Source organism: Tamandua tetradactyla, chromosome 5 (assembly GCF_023851605.1).
Source record: "Tamandua tetradactyla isolate mTamTet1 chromosome 5, mTamTet1.pri, whole genome shotgun sequence".
Classification (NCBI taxonomy): Eukaryota; Metazoa; Chordata; class Mammalia; order Pilosa; family Myrmecophagidae; genus Tamandua; species Tamandua tetradactyla.
In genome coordinates, this window is record NC_135331.1 from 114,917,867 (window position 1) to 114,943,148 (window position 25,282).

Consider the following 25,282-nt stretch of genomic DNA (forward strand, 5'->3'; position numbering starts at 1 on the left):
CATATACATTCCACTGAATAAAAATACCAAAAAGAGAACAGGTGAATTGGTAAGATATATCCTCAATCATAACTACACATGCTCTGGCCAGTGGTTTTGAGACTGATCTCCACAGAGCTCAAAGTGTTTTGAGTGCCTCATGAGACACCACCATGCATGGAAAGGACTGAGTGGAGAGAGTCGCTGGTCCCTCTCCAGCTTAAACCAGACCTGATTTACTTTAACATGCTTCTTATACGGCCCTTTATCTACAATTATTCTTACAAGTAAGTGGTCATGGAAGGAAAGTCATTATAAATCAATGTTAAATTTTGCACGAAAGTGCATAAATGGTTACTTTGTACAAGGTTCTTAAACTTGTTCGTTTCATTATATTTACCTTTGATCCTGGCGTTCCAGGCTGACCTGGTGAGCCGTTGCTTCCCATCAAACCCTACATTTTTAAATATGGCAAAGGAAATGTGATGAGGATAAAAACTAACATTATTGCAATATGGCCATAATGAAAATACATTGCCACCACTATATGCTTTGCTGTCAATTGAGGATATTATTGCAATTATGAATATAAAATTATAGAGCACAGTGGCTAAAGACTTAGAAATGGCGAATATAGATATTCTTGAGGTCCAGTGGATAATATGCAATATCTTCATTTTCTAGATGCTAATTTGGATACTGTTAAAATTATTCAAGTTTTATTATTTTATTGAATAAATAACTTCACGGTAATGTAGAGGAATAACATTTCATTTTAAAAGGGAAGATCTTCCTTTTGAACCTCCCCAAAAGTTGGATTCATAATTAATGGGCAACATTTTTCCTATTTATTCTTATTTTAAAAATTCAGCAAATGTTTCAGCTAGCACTGAGTAAAATATCTGTTTTTGTAAACTTACATGATTAACTGAAAAGTCATAAATTGCCAAACATGAAAAAAAAAATCTGTTTTCTTAAAGAGAAAGCTATTAGAGACTGTTTCATTCGTAGATTAAAATCAAGTCACTTGTAGCAATAAATGTAGAAAAAAATCTTATGGGAATTATGCACATGCAAAATAGGATTTTGATAACTTCGAAGAGTAAACTGCATATATCCCTTCTACTCCCTAAACTTTCAAAATAATTTGTTCACTGCCTCAGGACCTGCCTATACTAACTTCTCTGAGTCTATTCTCCTTCATTAGTGTAATATAATAAGTTGTTAGAGAATGTTTCCCTGCAGTTAATGATTTTTTAAGGGCAGATGCTCATAGAGTTAGCAAACATATTCCAGATGGGCCTGATGTATCAGTGACCTTTTCATTTAGGTTTCTAATTGTTTATAGATTTTTGGAAGTTCCACCTCTTGAATGACTCAAGTTTTGGCATCATATTGAAAGATGAAATCCTATAGGGAATAATTAGCATCACTGGAGTAATTCTTCTGTTTTTTAATGCTACTAGAACATAAGAGTGAGAATGAGATTTTTGTTTTTGTCATTGTTGTTTTCTTTATGCCAGTAGCTATTCTTAAAAGTAACCCAAATTATCTTTATCTAAATTTGTAATTTTTTAAAAAGTGAAAAAAGAACATCACTGAGCTTTAGACTTTTTCATGGTACTTAATATGTTTCTAATTAACAACTAGAATATTTATTTTCTGAATATGTACCATAAGAGTTCTTGACCTTTTGGTGCATTGCCAATACTTAAGAACTGAAAAAAAAAAAAAAAAGAAAAGAAAACTTGCTCACTTGACACTCTCATCTAGAAAAATAAACAATCATATAATATTTTTCATGTGAATATTTGGAACTTGTGGACACCAACATTCTCATTGTAATATGATCTACAGTTTGTGAACTCCACAGAAATTCTTGGTATATAATAATATTTCAAACAACCTGATGATAATGACATCAACATACAGGTATTCCTGGTGTTCCTTGCTTTCCTTGTGGTCCTGGAGGTCCAATTTCACCCTAAAAATCAAATAAAAATCAAAGATTTAAAATTTTAATTCTCTATTCTTTCCAGAAATTTTCTACAAAAGCATGATGAGATGAAAACTCAGTATCAATCAATCCCACTTGTATGTCTTTCCTTCCTCTGCTCTAATTCATGAGCAAGGCAGGGCAGAAAACAAAAATAAAAACCAAACACCCTAAAGAATTGGGTATAGGATCTATGGAATTACTCACTCAGACATTTTTATTGGTAAATCTGGACCGATACTGACCATTCTTTTAAAGGAAGATATATTAGCTCACACAAAATTATTGGAGTAGACAACCAGAGTAAAAAAATCCAGTGAAAAATTATCTTCTTTTGCACAGAACCCAGGAGTTATGATAGCAAACATAAATTATGAAAGAAAAATTAGAGTACAGAATGGCAGCATCTAGATTTCAAATTTAGGAAATATTACTGACTCTGTACTCTAAGCTGCTTTCTGAATGAGGAACAAATAAACAGTGGATAGGATACTCTCTGTGAGATAATGCTGGTCCTACAAGATGTGAGGGAAATTTTCAAAGATCCTTTATTTTAATAAAACATACTCTGAATTAGAGCTATAAATATGAGGACTTGGAACTGTGCAGAAACCTTGGCAGTTGGAGAGATGTAGAGAATCAAGGGAGGTGGGAGTGCTTTAAGATGCATGCTCAGATCTTGGGAAACTGAATGCTGGGCCAGGCATGGGGAGGGGACAGAAATCTGAAGTGTCTTTGATGGCCCAGGACCCTCAAAAGGTGCTGAAATAGTACCCCTGGTTACCAGCATAAGAATGTCCCCCTTTCCTCAGTTAGGTTGACAGGACTCATACCAATTAATTAAGATCAAGCAAAGAGCTCACAATCAACAGTAAGGAAACAAGAGGCATAAAGCCATAAAACAGTCAATGGGAATAACAACTCACTGGAGTTGTTAGAAACACAGTTTGAACCAATTACATTTTAAATTGTAATTTCAAATTTAATTTCAAGAACAGAATCACAAAAGACTTTTAGGACGGAAAATATCACAAGATTATTAAAAATAAAACTATACATTTTAAAAGATTAGAACTTTAGAAATGAAAGATGAAAAAATCAATTGATGGTTTAAACAACAGCTTAGTAATAGTAAAAAGGGAATAAATAAACTGGAAAATATAACAAAAAATTACTCAGAATGAAACAGAATCAAAGAGATGAAAACTGAAAAAAGGAACTATACAGAGATATAGAGGACAAAATGATAAAGAATAAATATGTCTAATCAGAAACACAGAAAGAAAGAACAGAGAGAATGGAGTAGAAATAATACAGATATAATATCTGAAATTTTTCCAGAATTAATAGAAATGAGTCAACGGATCTAGGAAGCAAATTAAATTGTAACCTAGATGAACAAAATGAAATCACCCTCTAGACATATCACAGTGAATTTTCAGAACACTAGAAACAAAGAAAATTACCTTAAAAACATCCAAACCTAAAGGAATGAACACTTACAGAGAAATGATAGCCAGAATTACATCATATTTTGGAGGTTAACTATGGAAGGTGGGAGACAATGGAATAAGACCATCAAAAAGTTAATAGAAATCGTATACCCTAGAAAACTATCACTCAAGAACAAGAGTAAAATGAAAACAAATTTGTAAGGTCAAACTATCAGGACATAAAATTATATCATAATTAATAGCTATGACATCAATAAAAATATATTCTATGTGAAAATGAAAATGTTAAATTACCAATTCACTCTTTTAAGATAACCAGGTCTTGTCCCAATCCTTTCAACTTCTTAATACTCCTTAATACACACCTTTTGTCCTGTTAGTCCTTGATTTCCAGGAAATCCTGGGATTCCCTAAAAATAAATAAGTATATTTTTAAATGAAACAGTCTAGAAACTGTATTATTAAAGGAAAAGCAACCAAAATTGGAATATTTCACCTGTAAATAATGCATAATGTCAAACTGATATTATCCATATTAAAATGTAATAGTGCCACTTATAATAACCCAGTTTTAGAAAAGAAAAAATTGTATAAGAGATTTGGCATTAAATGAACAAAACAATTTATATTTGAAATATTACATAAAGACTGTTTTTAAAAGATAAGCTATGAGGAAATTAATCTTGTTTCTTCTTTCAAATCAACAAAAATAATAAAATCAGAGGGATATTTCATTTGAACATATTCCTATACTATTTATAATGAATAATACACGTATAATTGTCTAATGACAGGTGTTAAAAGGCCTTCAGAGTCTCATAACCTCATCTAAAAATTAATGAAACCAAATGTCTTCCTCCAAATTAAGCCTTGAAATACAAAAATTTAACTACTTCTATAAATAAGGTAATCTTTTCTTTCAATTATCCCCTCTCTGTTACAATCACAGAAGAACTTACAGACCACAGTTTGCAGAGAGAGACAAATAGATGGACAGATGGATGGATGGGTGGGTGGAAGGAAGGAAGGAAGGAAGGAAGGAAGGAAGGAAGGAAGGAAGGAAGGAAGGAAGGAAGGAAGATAACTTGTTCACATGGTTCAATCCAAATGCACAAATTCTCCAGCAAGATTCAGAGAAAATTAATGTTAAGTCTATCTGAGAAGAAATCCAATACATTTATTAGTGAGAAGGCAGTTCTATTGTCCAGTCACTCAATACATTTATCCAAAATAATCATTAATTAATCAAAACAAACAGTAATGGCACTAATCTAATTTTCATTTCATATTCATTTCTCTTAGCTCCTTTCTTGATAGCACCTCAGATGTAATAATAATTAACTACTTTTCTTCTTATACGTATGGATCAATTGTTTGGTAGAAAAGAAAATCTGAAACACAAGAAGTTGGGTCCCACCAATACTTCTTAAAAGGTCCCCTGCATCATCAGGGATTTCAAAGAATAGCAGTACTTAGCAAATCAGAGCCACGGTAAATGAAATCAAGTATCTTTGATTACAGGGAAAATCTGCCATTATTTTTATTTTCACACCTTTTGCTTATTAAGTTATACCAATCAATGTGTTAGCCACAAATACAGTACAAGACACAAGCACACTGTTCCAGTTTATATGAACATAAATAGACACTGGAATTACATTCAATTCTATGAATCTCAATTAAGTTTGCCATTGCACTATGCCCTTTGCAGAGTACAAAAGTTATGCGTAAACAATGACTTTCAACAAGGAACTTTCAATTTAGTTGATAAAACAAGCCTTTATAAACATAGACTAATTAGAGAATAATATAAAATCAATAAGGATTTCTAAAGTAACATAATAAAACATGAGCACAGTATATCCGATAAGCGCCCTAAAACACAAAGCAAAAGCAAAAACCATTGGGTTCTGAATATTAAAAAAATATAGTGACATGAATTATTTCCTTCTAAGACAAAAAATGCATATTCTCAATGCAACCAAATAAGATAAACATTATTCAGAATAAAGGCTTCCACTCCAGTGGGCTATGTTTTGTAGGAAAACCACCCACAACCTCTTCTATACAAATACAAATGCACACACATACACACACACATAAGTTTGTCTCTACAAACTCACTATAAACTCAGATTAAGTTCTGAGTTACAATGTTTGCAAATTCTTATCAGATGCAAGGCAGACATACATAGTTGTGGACTGAAAACTGTCAGTGAAGTGTCCCTGGATGCCCAGAATTCCTAAAGGGGACATGCAATTGCCCATATATGGCCAGACTAGAGCAGCTGAATTTCTTACTGCACATATTCTTTATTACTTGGGTTTCATCGCTATTCAAGTCTCAATGCCCTTACACACTCAATAATGTTAGCAGAATCATTTACAGACATCCAGATCTCATTCTTGTTTTTCCAATCTGTTCTAATGTCAGCAAAGTCAAATGTTCAAGGAAAAACAAGTTATGTCCATGCACCCTGAGCAGCACCCTGGCTTCCACCTCCCACGAGTCCCTGAGAAGACATTCCCCATAGTGGAATGATCGGATTCCCACAGATCCCTGGATCTGATTTGATATCCTTGTACTTGAGTTGAGCTGAGTCAGTAATGAGAAACAGCCATAAATTTACAAAACATCAGAATATTAAATACAGACAGTATTTTTAAATAAGTAATTCTTGGCAAAACTAATATAATACATTGAAGATTCATGGAATAAAAGACTGTTGAGGGAGAGGGTAATCAGAAGATTTGAAATCAATTTTGGCGCTATATTAGTTAATAAAACTCTTCTAGATAATGTTTTCCTAGGTTCCCAATAAATTTCCTAAATTGGCTAAAGTTCACCAATTTTGTATTTGTATAAATACTAAAAGCAATTTGAAAGCTACCAATTTGTTGATGCAAAAGTATTTAGTGACAATTACTTCATAGAGCAAATGTTTTTCCAGGCATCTCTTTTATATTTCATTTTCAGCCTGTGCGATTTGGGATTCAGGCAGCTGTGAATAAAATGCAAGTAAAGACAGAATCAAGTATTTTATTTGGTAAGCAGAAAGTCATTTGGAAAATCCTGCATAATATTATATAAAAGAATGTTGGCATGATAAAAAGTTCTAGAGCTGCTCTGTTGCCATTTAAACCATTTTTTTGTGTGTGACAAAGAAGTTATCAAGAACAGAGATACATAATTTGGAATAGAGTTTGGCCCCTATCTTCTGAACAGTTTATAATGAAGGAAATATGTCCATGATACACACTACTTGGGCAAAATATTATATACTTTTTCCACATGCATTGTATTTACCTTGTCCCTGAAACTGGATCATCTTGAGTCAAATGTGCTTTTAAGTAATGTAATATTTTCAACATTTCTAAAAAAAACAACTAATCCACTAATGATCTTTTTATTTCAAAACTTTTAACCTTACTACATAGTGGTAGAGATATTTATGTAATACAGTTATTAGACACATATTATATGTTCTCTTCTGTCAAGAAATTTGTTTATTCCTAGAGATTCATGATTGGGAGGCGGGTACCTATATTTAAAACATCATTCATTTTAGCTGCAATGATGATAATACAATTATTAGTAAAGACAGGAGTAGAAAAAGAGCAAAGTAATTATGGGTTTAGACGCTGGAGTCAGCTAGCCCACTGCCTAGTGATTGACCCAAGGCCAGTTATTTCAACTCTGAGATCTCAGCATCCCTATTTTATACATGGGGAATATACTAGAACCTATGTCATGGAATTGTTAAATTATATCAATTAATTTCTACAAGTAAAGACTTGTTCAGTACCTGGCACCATAATGAATGGAAATTCATACCTGTCTTTTCACAGCTGCTCCATAACCTGCCTTTTTTTTTTTCCTGCCTTTCCTACCCTCATTTTCAAGAAAAAAATCAGAGTTGACTATGGCAAGCTAAGGCTTCCCACCTGGGGGATGCTAATCAGATTGGACTGGACCTTCATTCACTGCCTTTTGCCTTTTCATATTTGACAGACTTTGATTACAGAAAAAATATTATGCTTTTTAATATTTTAAATATATTTCATTAATATTTGCTCAGAAAAACATGACTGAAAAGTTCATATATATTTGTAATTGAATTTGAAATAAACCCTTAATAAGGAAATTCCCAGTTTTTCTACTCTCATGTTATATTCTATTTAATACTTAAGGGAAAAAGTAAATGCAAGCAACTTTAGATGAACTTATTCTCACTGGCCTACAGATCAGGACCCACAGAGACTGGTCCCAAATTACTCAAAGACTAATAATTTAAATAAAAAATGCTGAGTAAATATTTTTGGGTTTCCCATGTTTATATTCAACAGAAAATGCCATCACCTTGACATTATAAATTAGAGAAAGAGACCAGGGATACCACAGGAAGAAATTATTTGAGAGCCATTTGCAAAACTCCTTGTTACTAGAATTTCTTTTCCACACCTAAAGTTATTTTTACATTTTTAAAAATTCAGGAAGATATTCTGAACAATTTTAGAGTTGCAAAAGTATCAATTTTTAGGAGAAGACAAAAAGGCAAATGTTAATGGATTAAAATATCATACCTGAAAGCCCAGAGAGGACTATTGGGAGAGGAAAAGACAGGATTAAAAGACCCAGCGGCAGTCTCTATATGGCCACATTGTGAAAAAATCAAGGAAACTCCCAGAGCCCAAAAGATATGGAAAAATAACCTGTCCATTTACATCAGTGTGTAAAATGAGATCATGCCTGTGAAACACATCGATGAGTTTAAAAGCACGTATACACAAATGTAAAACTGACAACCAATTCCATTTTGAAAGAAAAGGTTCCAAAATAATGCCACAGTTGTTTAAAAAAGGGCTCTGAGCCTTTGAAAAGCTAAAGTATACAGTCTGTATATTTACTGGGTATGGAGAATTGTCAGGGTATAACTCAAAACAAATTGTAGATAATTTCTTACTAAGGAAAACACTAAAACTGAATTTTTCAAAGCCCTTGATAGCTGACACAGTTGTTGAGCAGAACTTGCATACCATTTTCCAGATAAATAGGAACATTTATGAAATGCTTTGAGAGTTCACATATGGTACAGGTCACCAAACACCGTGTATTTTAAAACACTAAATCAAAGGTGAAGCTAGTATGATGAAGGAAACAAACTAATGAATACATTTTAATCTTAATTTATATAGTTAAAAGTCACCAAATATTTGAAATTATATCTAATTTAATATCTTCCCGGGTTCTTTTTTTATAACTTACTTTGGAAGTATTGTGTATATATTGCCCCACCTAAATCACTGCACAATGTATTGATAACAACCCATTGTGAACTGTATGTTTATGTAACATATATTCCCATTTTTCCTATTGAAAAATAATGAGGTGGTGGCATAAGATAGACTGGGGAAATAAAGCTCATGGATTTCTAGAAAATAAAATAGAATCTCAAATTTGCACTAATTTTTTTTTGTAAATTTAATATAAAAAGAAAATTAAGGGGCGGGCCGCGGTGGCTCAGCGGGCAAAGTGCTTGCCTGCTATGCCGGAGGACCTCGGTTCGATTCCCGGCCCCAGCCCATGTAACAAAAACGGAGAAACAGAATACAATAAAACAAGAAAATGTTTAAAAATGTTTCCCTTTCTTCCTTCCTTCCTTCTATCCTTCCTTCCTTCTCTCTGTCTTTCCTTTAAAAAAAAAAAAAAAAAAAAAAAAAAAAGAAAATTAAGACTAGGGACATAATTTTTAATTTCCTTGAGTAATAGCCTTATAGATCATTATGTGATAATGGAAATATTTTATATCTGAACTATCCAGTGTGGTTGCCAAGGCCCACATGTAGCTATTGAATTCTTGAGGTGTGCCTAGTGCAACTAAGAAAATGAATTATTTATCTAATTTTAATTGTCACATTTAAATAGCAACATGTGGCTAGTTCCCACCATATTGGACAAAACAGGACAGACATTATTTTCCTATACATTCTGTTATTTGGGCATCTCAAAAATCTTAGGTTATGAAGACATTCATTGTCAATTCTATACGTTGCAGAGAAAACTGAGTGTCAAAGGGTTAAATGACCTGTACAAAAATCATAGTACAAAACAGTGACAAAAGAAGGACTCAAAACAGGGTCAACTGGTTCATCAAACCACATGAAGATTGAAAGAAAAGTCACCAAAGACCCTTAATATGCTTATTACAAAGGTCTGTGTGGCTCCTGGCCTGGCATCAGAAAAGCAACAGAAGAAAGTGTCACCAGTCAGGTTTACTGAGGTAAGAAAACATAGGGATTCTGAGCAAAAAAGATTTTTTCTTTCTCCAAGAAATAAAAACATAGGCTGATTAAGCCATGCCATCACTCACTTAGCATTCATAATCCATATTATATATCAACTGCTATGAGTTGAGGTGAGGACTAAATCCATAAGCATCTTCAATTTTGAATTCAAGAAAGGTATGAAGCTGTCTATAAATTTTATAAAAGACATTGAAAAGTAGAAGTAAATAAATGTCCAGCAATTGGCAAGTATACTTAAATTGTGGCACATCCATTCTACAAAATTAAAAGTCATTTTATAGAATAAGAATGCCTGTAATCCATTGCTAAGTGAAATAGTAGGCTAGAAAAAAAATTGTCATATAAACACACACACAAATATATATATATATATACACACATACAAATATATATACACACACACATATAAATGTAAATATAGATTACAAATTTTAATATATATATATATATATATATATATATATAGTTATCTATAAATGCACATATAAATATACAGATACAGCTTTCCCAGGGAAAAATACACCAAAGGTTAGCAATGGTTACCAGATTATGATATTTCTGCTTTGTTTCTCTGCATTCCACATTGATTGTGTTTTGCTTTTTTTATTTTAAAAGTTATGTAACACTTTTTAAAAGTCCACTCTAATTTAGATACCATAAAATATTTCAATTTAATCTAGTGAACCTGAAAATCTAGAAAAAGATGCTAACTTATAAAATCTAAATTGCCAAAATTAACCCAGGTAGGTAGAAAATATACACGCACAAATAAGCATCAACTAAAGTAAAAAATTTAAAAGAAATATTCATCTTCTATTGATGCCATAACAAATTACTACAAACTTAGTAGCTTATTACAATGCAAATTTATTATCTTACAGTTCTGTGGGTCAGAAATCCAGCACAAATCTCATTGGGCTATGCATTAGTTTGTTAAGCTGCTGGAATGCAATATAACAGAAATGGAACAGATTTTAAAAGGCAATTTAATAAGTTACAAGTTTACAGTTCTAGTGCCGAGAAGATGTCCAAATTAAGACACCAACAAGAGGTTACCTTTACTTAAGAAAGGCTACTACTGTCCGGAACACCTCTGTCAGCTGGGAAGGCCTGTGGCTGGTATCTGCTGGTCCCTTGCTCCTGGACTCTGTTGCTTTTAGCCTCTATTCCTATGGAGGTTCCTTAGATTGCTTCTCCAGGGCTGGCTTTCATCTCTTGGCTTCCCTTGGCTCTCTCCAAGTTCTGGCTTGCTTAACATCTCATGGAAAGGCACATGGTGTTGACTGCTGGGCTCTAGGTTTCTCCAAACATCCAAGTCTCTGTTCTGAGCTCTCTCCAAAATGTTTCTTGTTTTAAAGGACTCCAGTAAATTAATCAAGACCTACCCTGAATGGGCAGAGTTACATCTCTCTCTAATCAAAAGATCACACCAACAATTGGGAACGCCACATCTCCATGGAGATAATATAATAAAAAATTTCCACCCTACTCTATTGAATCAGGATTAAAAGAAATGGCTGTCCCCACAGGATTGGATCAGGATTAAAACATGGCTTATCTGGGGTACATAATAGCTTTAAGCCAGCACAGGGTACATTCAAGGTGTCATAAAGTGTACCTTCCTTTTTGGAGTCTCTAGGGAGGAATCTGTTTCTGACTCATTCCGGTTGTTAGCAAAATTCAGTTCCTTGTGGTTTTAAGACCCAGGTTCCCATTCTCTCTTAGCTGGCTGCAAACTGAGGGCTGCATGTTCCCTTCCTGGTATTTCCCTCCTCCATCTTCAAAGTCAGCAACAGTAGAGGTAGTCATTATCAAATTGCAGCTCTCTGACCCACTTTTTTTTTTTTATTAATTAAAAAAAATTAACAAAACATTTAGAAATCATTCCATTCTACATGCACAATCAGTAATTCTTAATATCATCACATAGTTGCATATTCATCATTTCTTAGTACATTTGCATCTATTTAGAAAAAGAAATAAAAAGACAACAGAATAAGAATTAAAACGATAATAGAGAGGAAAAAAAACCTATACCTCACATGCAGCTTCATTCAATGTTTTAACATAATTGCATTACAATTAGGTAATATTGTGCTGTCCATTTCTGAGTTTTTATATCCAGTCCTGTTGCACAGTCTGTATCCCTTCAGCTCCAATTACCCCTTCTCTTTTTTTTTTTTTTAATTAACGGAAAAAATGAAATTAACCCAACATTTAGAAATCATACCATTCTACATATGCAATCAGTAATTCTTAACATCATTACATAGATGCATGATCATCGTTTCTTAGTACATTTGCATCGGTTTAGAAGAACTAGCAACACAACCGAAAAAGATATAGAATGTTAATATAGAGAAAAAAATAAAAGTAATAATAGTAAAAACAAAACAAAACAAAAACCTATAGCTCAGATGCAGCTTCATTCAGTGTTTTAACATGATTACTTTACAATTAGGTATTATTGTGCTGTCCATTTTTGAGGTTTTGTATCTAGTCCTGTTGCACAGTCTGTATCCCTTCAGCTCCAGTTGCCCATCATCTTACCCTGTTTCTAACTCCTGCTGGACTCTGCTACCAATGACATATTCCAAATTTATTCTCGAATGTCCGTTCACATCAGTGGGACCATACAGTATTTGTCCTTTAGTTTTTGGCTAGACTCACTCAGCATAATGTTCTCTAGGTCCATCCATGTTATTACATGCTTCATAAGTTTATCCTGTCTCTGACCCACTTTTCTTTCTTCCATCCTCTTCCACTTTTAGGACTATGATTAGATTGAAATTGGGTCCACCCAAATAATCCAGCATAATCTCCCCTCCTCAAGGTCACTGACCTTGATTGCATCTGTAAATTCCCTTTTGCCATGTCAGGTAAAGTATTCACAGTTCCAGGAACTGGATGTGGATATCCTGGGGGGGAACTGTTTGCCTGTCAGGGAAATGTTATCTAGGATCTCAGGAGCAGATAGTTGCTAAATTATTTAAAGTTCCCTAGGGCATTCAATATATAGATATTTTCCCAATTCAAATTATGAGGCTATCCTAATAACCAAAACCATCAGGAATAATACCTGAATATATATGTATATATATATATCTGCAGACTGATCCAAATGCAAGTAGGTTTACATAATATTAGCAAATCGAATAAAACAGTGCATTAGAAAAAAATAGGTATAGCAAGTAGGGTTTGTTTCAGGAATGCAAGTATTTTTCAACATTAAGAAATACATCCACATAATATGTTTGCTATTCATGTAAGTTGTTACTTTAATAGTTTAGAGAAGAAAATCATCTCAAAAGATACTAAAAGCATTTTGTAAAATTTATCATGCATTATTTATTACAAACTCTTCATAACGAAGGGATAGAAGGGAACTTTGTAAACTTGAATCTGAATTAATCAGAAACCAACTGCGAAAATCATACTTGTGAAATACCGGGCAGTCTTGCTTAAAATAAGGAATATTGCACAGGCCATGTTCTGAAAAAGCAATTCCATTTAGAGGAGCATAACCTTCAGGAAAAATATTGCACAAGTATGTGGGAATAGCTGTAACAACAATAGGAGAGGGGTTAGACGAAATATATTTATATTATAAATAAAATGAAACTTAAAAAATGAGGTAGACCTTATATTGCCATACAGCCTGATATGGCAAAATATCCATAACATTGTGAATATAGGTAAAATTTGCAGTGAATAATTTTTTATTTTAAAAATGTATATGTATTTTTAATATATTTATATATGCAAATAAACTCAGGAAGAATCTCACTGAATGAGTAACAGCTGTTACTTCTGGGAATAGGAATTGTATTTGGGTAAGTGAAGGCACACATTCAAAATTATAACACAACTTCTATATTCTTAACTAATTAAAAAAATACTTTAAAAATTACAATGACTGAAGACCAGAACCATATTTCAAGGCAACTCTCCTGATATGTCTATTCAATTGGTTATGTTATGTAAGAAAACAGAATAAAACATTTTTCAAACTCTAACAGAATATTTGATTACATATAATCAAAAAACAACATGTATCAAAACACAAGTGAACTTGCTGATGAATGAAGGCAAAAATAGAAAAGGAGTGAACCATTTTTTAAAAGTTAATGCAGCAAGAAATTAATAAAAACTGAAAGTATTCTTTAAAAAACTCGAGAACAAGAATATTAGTTTACATTTAAACAATGTACCACCATTTTAAATAAACTTTTAAGTATAGAAAGTATTTGAATTGCCTGAAAGTTGCCCTATTTAATTTCCATATTTCAAAAAAATTCTCAAGATTTTTCCTTGCATTTAAGAAATCCAGGAAATCACTGTGAAACATTGGCATTTCAAAGTAAAAAAGTAATTTTTATGCCTTGAGGTGTTATTCTTGTGTATGATATCTCATGTACTGCCAAGGACAAGCTCTGTTGGAAAAGAGCTTCAATATTTTTTAGGGAAAGACAAGGCTGTGTTTAAGAAGACTTATTTTGAAAGAAGGGCTAGGAATTTGACAGTTGGCAAAATTAGCTATACTATGTAGCATTTCCTCCACTTTTGCACAGTAAAAGAAGTTGACTTTTCTAAAATAAATATAGCTAATGCTATATTTCTCATGCTTTGAAAATTCAAGAAGATGTAAGTGCCTCAAAAATATAAGAGATTTTGAATGAAAAATATACATAATGCTCTCTGCCCTACTCACCCCACCCCCACCCCATATGACTGAAGAATATACTTTATGGGGAAATAGTAAAAGTCCATTTATATGATGTCAAAGTCTTGAAATCTTGACTGAATATCCTGTATAGACAGTGATGTAAGTTTCCTCTCACATATTCTCTTCCAGAGATGGATGTAATCAATTCCCATGCCAGAGAGACTAGTGAGCCAACATAAGCAGCAAAGTGATTCTATTTATTCAGAGATATGTTACCCATTCTGAAAATTAACCATGCATCACTTCATATTTTCAACAGCATTTATTCCTCTGGTCATTTCAAGACTTCATAAAGCCTCTTTCAAATTATAAAGAGATGAATAGAGAAGAGGAAAATTCAAATATGCTAATTTAAATATTTACCAATGGTTCATACAAAGACCATATTTTTAAAATGACCAAAAAACAAAAAACAAAGATCAATGCCATAGGTACAGGGCTTCTATATTTAAAATCCACATTGCTGCTTTGCAATGATGTCTTGTTTTACTATGCTAGTGATATAATTTATAATATATAGTAGGAAATAATGAAAAAGATTCATGATGAAACCTGGTGTGATTTTATTTAACTAACTTGTACAGATAATGAGCCAACATTTTCTCTGTCATATTAAAAAAATCACAGTCAATACAATGCCAAATGTCATATATTGGGAGACCAAATAGCTGTAGATATTACTTGCAAATTTAAACCACACATGTCAATAAATCAGACATTTATGATATTTAATTTTGGAAAAAACTAAATCAAAATACATTGTAAAAAAATTTTCTCTGTCAAGTAATATAACCTCTGGAACTAGCAAAAGGTTAATAATAATAATAATAATAATAATAAATATAGTTGAAATTTCAAAGTTTCATCTTATAAATTGCTAAATGTGGGTTGCCACCACACTGAGAAGTTCTGTGTGAAATCTTTAACAGCAGATATGGTTTTCAGATTAAGTTGGCTTTGGGCACACAGAGAATGTGCCACTCCTGAAGTCTGAAAAAAAGGTATTGCAAATTTGCACAAAAGACTTTAAAAACTTATTATATATACTTGAAAGCAAATAAAACATAAGTAGCGTTTTTCTTTTCCTCTTACCTTTCTTCTCAATGTAAATAAAAAATAGAGCCAAGTGGCCAAATAAAGACATCTCCACATTGCTTGCATAATAAAGTGAGTTACTGCACATGGGAAACCACCGTAGCAGTTCAACATTAGCTTTGCCATAAAAATGGCAAGTCAAATCACACCACAGAAAAAGTGAGTAAACAAAAGACCCACTTGTCCCTTAAGTATACAGTGAAAGGCAAGTATAATGTGTGGTGTAGCAAGAATTCAAAAGGTATGAGGAAGGAAGCAATAAAGGCTTCTATAAGCCAATGTTCTCAAACATGTTCTAGTCACTCTCATGTCTTTGTTCCTAGGAAAATGATACAGCAAACATTCGCAGCTTAAAAAGACTAAAGACAGGGTGCACGGGTAGTTCAGCATAAGAATGCTCGCCTTCCATGTGGGTTCAATTCCCATACCATGTACCCCCCACCCCCACCCTCCAAAAAAAAGACTAAAGACATCCTCAACTAAGACATATTTCTCAAGATTGATGCTGCAGGTAATTTGATCATCAACAACTGGCCAAAGCAAATTAACAGGTCAACATGATAATTCGGTCTAAAAGCTGATTTGGTTGAAAACGAATATTTCCAGTTACTGATTTTCACCTACTGCTCATTTTGGTGTATAGTAGCACTGGGCCTCTACTGCCCTGTCCTACCACCTACCCAATTGCCAAAGATAAAATCAGAATGACTTTATGAGAATAGAGGAAAACACATTTCCAACAATTGACTATTCCTTGCGGCAACCTGATCGTGCCTCATTCCTTGACGCAAAAATGAATACATTGTCTGGCAAATTCAACACCTTAGAAGAAAGATAGAAAAATCACAAAACACTAAAAAATTAAATTTTTATAATTTATTATAAAAAAATAGCATGCTCATATGACAAAGTAAGTACAGGCAAGCAAAAATGGAACATAATGGATATCAAAAAACAATCCAAGGGAAAAATAAACAAAGTAATTGAAGCATGACTAAGCACGTTTATCCATGCAGACCCTTTATTATCCATATATATTTATACATGATTATATTTCCTAACTATGAGTTATAAAAATAATATATTATGCATTAGACATTTAAATTGTTCCAAAATTGCAATATGATGGATAGTACAGGGAAGAAATATGGGCTAAAACTTACTAAACAGAATAAAGCAAAATGTAGGAGAAAACAAATTCTGAGAAATGGACAAAAATGTCTTAAATAATCACATAAGAGTTTAACAAAAAAATTGATTATGCAAAAATATTGGTGGGGGGGTATGAGGGTTGTTCAGTGGCAGAATTTCTGCCTGCCATGCAGGAGACCCGGGTTCAATTCTCAGTCCATGAACTTCCCAAACAAAGAAAACAACAAAAACAACAAACACTGGTGACTGAGGGGCCTTGTTTTTAACCTCATTGTCATTTAAGCTAAGCTTTTCTTCTTTTTAATCAACTTTCTGTAGCCCAAAATGGATTTAATCAGTACAAGTGTTACCAAGCATTTGCCATAAGCACCAATATGTGCTCACATGCCTTTTTACATGATTCCATTAATAAATAAATGTTAGGAATTAGACTAAGTAAAAAACAAAGTATTTAAGTTTCCAAAGGCTAATATAACAAATTACCACAAACTTGGTGACTTAAAACGATGGAATTTTATTCTCTCATGTTTCTGGAGGCCAGAGGTCCAAAATCAAGATGTCAGCAAACTGCTGCTTAAGAGGTTCTGGGGAGGATCCATCCCTGTCCTCTTCCAGCTTCTGGTGGCGGCAGTCACCCCTCAATGCATGGCTGCATCCACTCCAGTCACAACACCCATGTTCACATTGCCGCCTCCTCCTCTTCATGTGAAATTTCCTTCTGCCTCTCTCTTATACAGATGCTAGTGATGACGTTTAGGGCCCATCTGGGTAATCCAAAATAATTCTCTCCATCACAAGACCCTTAACATAATAATCTCTGCAAAGACCTTTTTTCCAAATAAGGTAACATTTATAGGTTCCAGGGATTAAGATCTGATACCTTTGGGAGGACATTTTCTAACTGATCACAGTCCACCTTCCACCACCCAAGGATTCACATCTGTCCCACCAGCAAAATACATTTACCCCATCCCAAATTACCCCAAAAGTCATAACTTATTACAGCTCACCTCAAGTCCAAATCTCCTTATCTAAATCAGTTCTGGGTGAAACTCTGGGTATGATCCATCCTGGGGCAAAATCCTCATTTGTGAACCTGTGAAACTGGGAAGCAAATTATCCACTTTCCAAACACAATGTGAGGCATGCATAGGATAACATTAAGGTATTACCATTCCAAAAAGGGAAGAGTAGGTAGAAGACCTAAGCAATTTCAAAATCCAGCAGGCCAAATTCCATTAGATTTCAAGGTCTGGGAACAGTCTTCTGTGTCTTAAAACTCTGTCTTGTGGGTCTGCTGCTCTGGCCTCTGTGTCTATGGCTCTAGCCCCAAAGTAATTTTTCCTTTACTTAAAGGGATGTAAACATCTGCAGCTAAGCATCTTTATCAGTCTGTTTCTGACTTGCAGAATTTGCAAAGTCTGACAGTTTTCCTTGATTTTATCCTCTCTTCCTTTCAGTCCAAACTGGCAGTGTTTCTGCTGATAGAACATTCTCAAAATCTTTGTAGGTCTCTTGTGTCTATCACAGAGCTTCACACCAGACAAGAGCCTCCTCCGCTGGTCTTTCCTGGATAATCTCCTCCATTCCTGATGTCTGCTGAGATGGTTGAGCAGTTCCACGAGTCACATGCCTAATCTCTTCAGCATTACCACAAGTTGTCTAGCCACACCTCTGCCCTTCTCTTTAGAGCCAGCTTTCCTAACAGTGTATTTCCTTTTAATTTTAGCATTTTATGCAATCTTGGTGGCTTGAAAAATTCCCAAGTCATCAATTTCTGATTCCCTTTTACTCAACAGTATCTTCCTCAATTTATCTTTAACCTCTTACATTTTACTACAAGCCAGCAGGAAGAAACCAGATCAAACGTCAAAACCTTGCTTGGAAATCTCCTCAGCTAAATATCCAAATTCATCATCTACAAGTTCTACTTTCCACCCAATTGCAGACCACAACTCAGTAAAGCTTCAGTTAAAGGATCACCTTTCTTCCCGTTTCCAATAACATGTTCTTCATTTCCTTCTGAGCCTGTAACCCACACTCTTTGATAACATATGGATTCACTCAGATGATACAGGCTTCCCTACCATGTTCCATTTCCTCCTGAACCCTCACTGTCAGAGTCTTTAAAATTCACTTTCTGCCAACAGTCTGTTCGAGGTATTACAGGATTTTTCTACTATGTTCCTTAGAATTCCTCCAGCCTCTACCCAATTCCAAATCTAGTTCCACAATTTCAAGTTCTTGTTCAGCAGTATCCCACTTGCTGGTACAAAAATCTGTATCAGTCAAAGTTCCACCAGAGGAACAGAACCGATAGGGAGATTATATATTGATTTACATGATTTTTGATCCTGGCTAAGGAAATCCAAAATCAATTGGAGTGGGCTGTCTTGAAGGGCAGGCTGGAAACTCTTGAGGAAAGAACTGATGCAGCAGTCTACAGATGGAATGTCTTCTTTATCAAATAAACCCCAGTTCTGCCCTTATAGATTTTGAACTGGATGGAGCAAGCCCACTCAGATAATCCAGGATAATCCCCCATCACAAGATCCTTAACTTAATCACATCTGCAAAGACCCTCTTGCCAAATAAGGTAATATTGGTTTCAGGGAATAGGACCTGATTGAAAAATAGGGACTATTTTTCAATCGTTCACACCTAAAATTCACAGAAATTCTAAAATTCCCTTAAATCTGAGGCCACTATTTGTGGCTGGAATTTTATTAGTCCCCATTTTTAAAGTCTATCCTTTTCTAATTACCTGAAGATATAGCCCTAATATTTCAATGCCTTTGTTAGTATATAGATATGTTCAATTGAAAATATCTTAGAATCACCTCCCCAGTTAAAACTGATTACTCTTGGTGTTACTGTGCCCCTATCCATGCAATAAGACATTGAGAGTCATCCTTTCTCATTTTACCCGCAAAAAATTGGGTTACCTCAAGCCATGCCGGTACCTCTTTATTTCACTTAAAATCAGTCCCAACCTCCCCTCCCAGCACTGAACGTTTCTGCTTTAGTTGGGACTGGAGGTGACGTAGCTCAGCTAGACTGCCATCAGGATACACCTTAGCCCATACTCTGCTGTTCATAGTGATCTTTCTAAAACAAATTAGCTAGCCAACTCATTTCTCTGCTTATGACCCTTAAATAGCTATCAGTTCTCTTAGGTTTTAAATCCAAAATCTTTTGCACAGACCTTAAAGCCCTTCTTGATGTAGCCCGTATCAACCCAAGAACCTCATCTCATATTTCCAACCCTCCCCCTCCCCCTAGGCAGGCTGGACTATTGTCATCCCTTCCCAGACACCTTGCTTTCTTTTACTTCTATGTTTAGGAACATGCTACACACTCCCGCCCTTGCCAGGCAAAGTGATGGGTTAATTCCTGTTAATCTTTCCAAATTTGACCAGGGAAGCACCTTGCTGAACAATGTATCTCTGTACACTTTTAAACAGGTGAATTGTGTGTTATATGAATTGCATCTTAAAACTTTTATTAAAGAGGAAAACAACAGTGATGATGACTACCAACACTGCCACATACATATTAGCATTGCCCCCAAACTTACCTAGGGTTAAAACTTTTCAATACTCTTCATACCTCCATAGCCTTTGTATAACGTTGCCATCTATTAACTCATTGACTCCTTAAGGCCAGAGCTATGACTAATTAATTTTCACATTCTCTTCAACTAATAAAATGTTTGGCACAAGGTGGACATTCAGTAAATGCTTGCTAAACAAACAACTGAAAGATTAAAATCCTTCAACACAGTGATAAATTGTTGAAGCGGATAATAATAAATCCATCAAGTGTTTGAATTGAATTTCAGTGCCCCTGTATGGAAGTCAAGTGGGTTTAACTTTCCACTTAGAAAGTAATTACTTTTATGATTGAATAAAGCTGAACAATACTAGCTTTCAAAATTCAAAGGAAAGGCATGTGAACATGGTTGGACTTTAAAGCAATGTAATCATTTTCCAATTAATACAACTTTTGTCCTCAATTTGAATTCCAAGAGTTGCTGTTCATATTCATAAATCTGTTCATAGGGATGATTCATAATCAGGCTGCCATAAACTGTGTTTGATTAGCTTTAAATTATTTAACTAAGGGCTTCTGTCCTTGGAACTTAAGCTCCATGAATTTTCCTGGCTATCACATTACAAAGTAAAACCGGGAACGTGTCTTTTTCAGTGAGGCCAGTTCATTCACTATAAATACTTAAAGTAAATATTCACGCACAATAGAAGAGACTTATTTTCTTCATATTACCAAATATATAAAATTTAATTATTTTCCATTTTGAAGGTTTTACCACAAATAGTAAAGTTCAACCTTCCTAGGATAATGTTTCTAACAACCAAGTTTTCATTGATTGGCAAAATGAAAAATAGTTTGTAATGATACATGTTCTCATTCAGAATAAAACACAAGTCAGAAGATGTACACAAAGACAAGACTGGCAGATTTTAGATGCTTAATCTATAAATTGCTTACCTAAAAGGGTATATTCCCTGGCATAGAAAACCTGCCATCTTCTTCACCATTCAGCAATAAAGAAACAAAAGTAGAAGGGGGTAAGAGAGCCTCTGTGGCTTCCTTGATCTGGTGGGCTGAGGTAGGGGAGAAGGCTGAAGAGTCTCAGTAACTCAATTTTCCATTTGGTTAAGGAGGAGGGACCACTTCTAAATGGCCCTAGAACCCTGCTTCCACTATTTACCAAGCACCTTGCCTGCTTTTCTTTTAGCACTTTGTATTTTAGTTTCTTATTTGTCAATTCTTTTACTATTTCCCCCACTTGATTGTAAGCCTTCCCGAGGTAGCACCTATGTTTCATCATGGAACCCAATGCCTTGCACAATAGAGGAATTCAGTGAAGGATTGGATGAAGGGAGAGGAGGAAGGAGGGAAAAAAAGCAAAAGCTGAAGGCTAAAGGGTTATCCTGTCTGAAATGGAACTTTATTCTGTATCAAAAGCTCTGGTCAGGAAAAGTCTTGAATAAAGTTGGAGCCAGCAGGACAAGAGCTACCAGCTGCTTCTGGCTGACAGCGAGGAACAGGCAGTCTTGGGAAGGGGAAACGTCCTCTCAAGTACTAGCATTCCAAAACACCTCCTTCCTATTGAATATTCTTTTCTCGGCTTGATTTCATTAACAAAATCACACAGTATTATTTTCAAAGTAAATAGATGTAGCTATCAATGCATTCATTATGGTTGGCAGAGACTTGATCAGTCTGTCCTTCGCAACACTGTTTCTAGGGGGAAATATGTTACAAATTCCAAACAACTGACTCACAAACACAATCACATAGTTTAGTAAATTATAACTCGGCTGTTACATCCATTGTCTCTTACTTCTATCTTCCAGTTTTTCTTTCTCTTCCCCCTCTCTCCTCCTTTCCCCATCCCTCTCCATTCCTCACTTCCTCTCATCCCCCTACACAAACAATGTTTGTTCCTCCTGAAACAAGAACATAAATAAACACACCCTTCTCATATTCAGTTTTCAAGTCCTGTGAGTCTTCATTAGTAATACTCATTATGGCTCAGATACACTCACATTATCCTTATTGAACTCCTTCCATTCCTAATAACACCCTGAGGTCTTATTACCCCATGCCGGCTCTATCAAAATAGCCTGCCAAGTAGTGTCCTGGCTCCAGTCTCTTCTTCCCCAGATCCATTGGGCACACACCAGTGGGCCATAAACTGCCTCTAAAGCACTTTTTTTCATCGGGGTATACTTTCTCATCTCACAAAACCTCATTGCCAAGTGAATAAAGTTTACTTTCAAAACTCATAGTTAAGGATCTCTATATGATGGTCCTAACCATTTTTCCAACTTTACTTCCTACCACCCAACAGTCTTAGGACCTCAGTAGGATCATTTTATTATTTGGGGGGGGGGCACTCCTTTCACCATCTCGCCTGTGTTTTAATTTATATAATAGTTCCCACTCTTATCTCCCTTTCATTCGTACTCATCCTTTCAAGATGAAACCTAACTCCAAGTCCTTGATAAAAACTTTCAAGCACCCCAAGATACAAGATTCCTTCCATATACTCCTTCAGGACTTTACTTACCCCCATGCATTTGTGCAATATTTTACAAATATTTTTCAAATTTCCTTATAGAAGCCTCATAGTAATTCTAGGAAGGAGCATATAAGCATCTATACTTTTCAGATGAGGGGAAAGATATTCAAAGATAGGAGGTGTATTATCCAGATTCACACAGGTGGAATGTAGCAAAGATTGTCTTCAGTTGAATTGAAGATTGAATTCAATTGATTGAATTCAGATTCAATCCTTTTCAATCATATAATTCTCTGACTTTTATTGAGTCATAAACTGCCTCTCAGAAAGCACACCCACAAAATAATGACCAAGTGGTAAAGTGACATTGACTAAAGGCCCAGTAACAGACCTTGCTTTTTACATTCACCACTTCTTTGCGTGGACGTGTCTGTGGTTGTGATTCATAATAAACGCAAATTTCCTGCTAATAAAATTCTTCCTGGTGCATTAAAGAGGCTTAAGTATTTCAGTATTTCATGGTGTTCCACAAAGAACTTTTGCAACATCTAAATCTGGAAGTCACTAGATAAGAATAGGGAATCCAAGAATCGAATTTAAGTAGTCAAAGTATTTCATAAGAGGAAAACAACTTCATCCTTTAGAAGTGAAATGAGAAGGGTACTTACAGGCTCTCCCGGTGGTCCATCTTGCCCCGGAGAACCTGGGGGTCCTGCTTCTCCCTTTTAAATAATTTGATAAAAAGAAATAGAGAATTCCATTTTCAGGTATGCTTACCAAATAAGTACAAATATTCTAACATTGCATATTAAAGCACATTAAATACAAACATAGGAAAGTAAAAAATTACCTCTAGATTACTGATATTAATTTTTTCTGGTATCGAATAAGCCTTTTCTGAAATTCATAAGCACTATATGAATATCAAAAATCTTTACATGATGACTTATAATTACACTAGTTTATGAAATAATTGTGGTACTATATATTCATGTGTCAGGAGATTATCCTTATCTTCAATGTAAGTGTGACTAAAGTACAGTATTATTCCTTTTCATGTTTATTTTGACTTTCACTTTTAGTTTAAAACTTTTTATCCATTTGGAATTAATTTGCCCTTGGCTCTCAAATGTTGTATTTTAAAATCAAAATGAAAGTTTCATTAAATATGAAGTTGTTACAGATAAATACAGGTTATTACTTGAAATTATCCAGCATTTAATTTAGTATCTGCCTAGTTAGAAAACATCTAAAATGTATACTTACACTACTGTTAAAGTTATAATAAACTTCAGCTCATATCCCTTTAAACTGTTATTTTCAAATTATTTAAGCATCGTATTTTAGATCCACATTTTGTCAGGCTATATATTTTTTCCAAATGTAACAACTGGGAATATACAAAATATGCAAAAGTATCTGACTCTATATCAAATAACACAATAAATATTAGTTTAATTTAATCCTAAAATGTATAATAACCACAAATCAATACAGTATACAACTGTCCACACAAAAATAAAGAGTAGCCAGGGAGAGCTTCTTGAAACACACACATATACATACAAACTCACAAACATTTAGATTTTTTGAAAGCAATCATCAGTAAGAGCCAGTTTCCATCCAGCAGAGTGCTGCATCATAACAAGCAAAGTTCTCTGAAATTTCCAGAGAGAACATTTTATTCTAGCTGAGAGCATAAGAGAAAGTAAAACAAAAGCATTATTCTTGTAAATGTTTCAAATACCTGAGGTGAAATAGGTTTAAGGGAGTAAAATCTCAGAATATATGCACTTAAGAACCATATTCCAACACTGTTTTCCATAGTTTCATATTCTAAAAAATTTTTGCAAATTATGGAAAATGAATCAAAGTGGGCAAATCAAATAAATGTTAAATAATTTAATCAGCAGTTTAAAATATTCAATCATATCACATTATATAAACAATGGTATACCCATTTTCATGAATTCTTGCATTTCATTAACACAGTGAAATACCAACCAAAGTCAAATATCTCACTTGATCAGTTTTATTTATAAACATAAGATACCTTTTTGAAGATAAATGTTTTTGTAAATTAACCAAATTGGAGGAAGGGCTCCTGCTATTCCAATGGTTTTACAGAGACGCATATGAAAATACCAAAAATAAAACAAAGATATATGTGGTATCAGTTTGAAAGCTACAGTTTAAAAAAAAATTAGAGAAAAGGGATATATCAGGCCCTATATATTACAAGGAAATAATGTCATAGCTATGTTTGAATGTAACACTCATCTCAATATTCAATTGCCAGCATCAGTGGTTCTCAAAGTGTGGTTTGCTGATCAGCATCACATAGAAACATCTTAGAAATGAAAAATTACAGGCCCTACTGCAGACTAACTGAATCAGAAGCTCCAGCAATCTGTTTTAACAGATCTCCAACTGCTTCTCCTACAGTTATTTGAGAATCATGGAACAGTTGTAAGTCATTAGGACATTTAAGTTCCACTACCTCCAGATACTCACATGTCACTAATT

The 25,282-nt window shown here is 34.3% G+C and overlaps 1 protein-coding gene across 2 annotated transcripts in view; it reads right to left on the bottom strand.

Moving 5' to 3' along the window:
- The window catches only part of COL21A1 (collagen type XXI alpha 1 chain), a 202,356-nt gene that overhangs the window by 35,384 nt on the left and 141,690 nt on the right, over window positions 1–25,282 (bottom strand). For both annotated transcript variants that reach the window (XM_077162122.1, XM_077162121.1), the window contains 4 exons: window positions 23,425–23,478; window positions 3,795–3,839; window positions 1,910–1,963; window positions 380–433 (listed from right to left, as the gene is read on the bottom strand). In XM_077162122.1, the coding sequence (XP_077018237.1) occupies window positions 380–433; window positions 1,910–1,963; window positions 3,795–3,839; window positions 23,425–23,478 (207 nt within the window). The remainder of the gene's footprint in view (window positions 1–379; window positions 434–1,909; window positions 1,964–3,794; window positions 3,840–23,424; window positions 23,479–25,282) is intronic.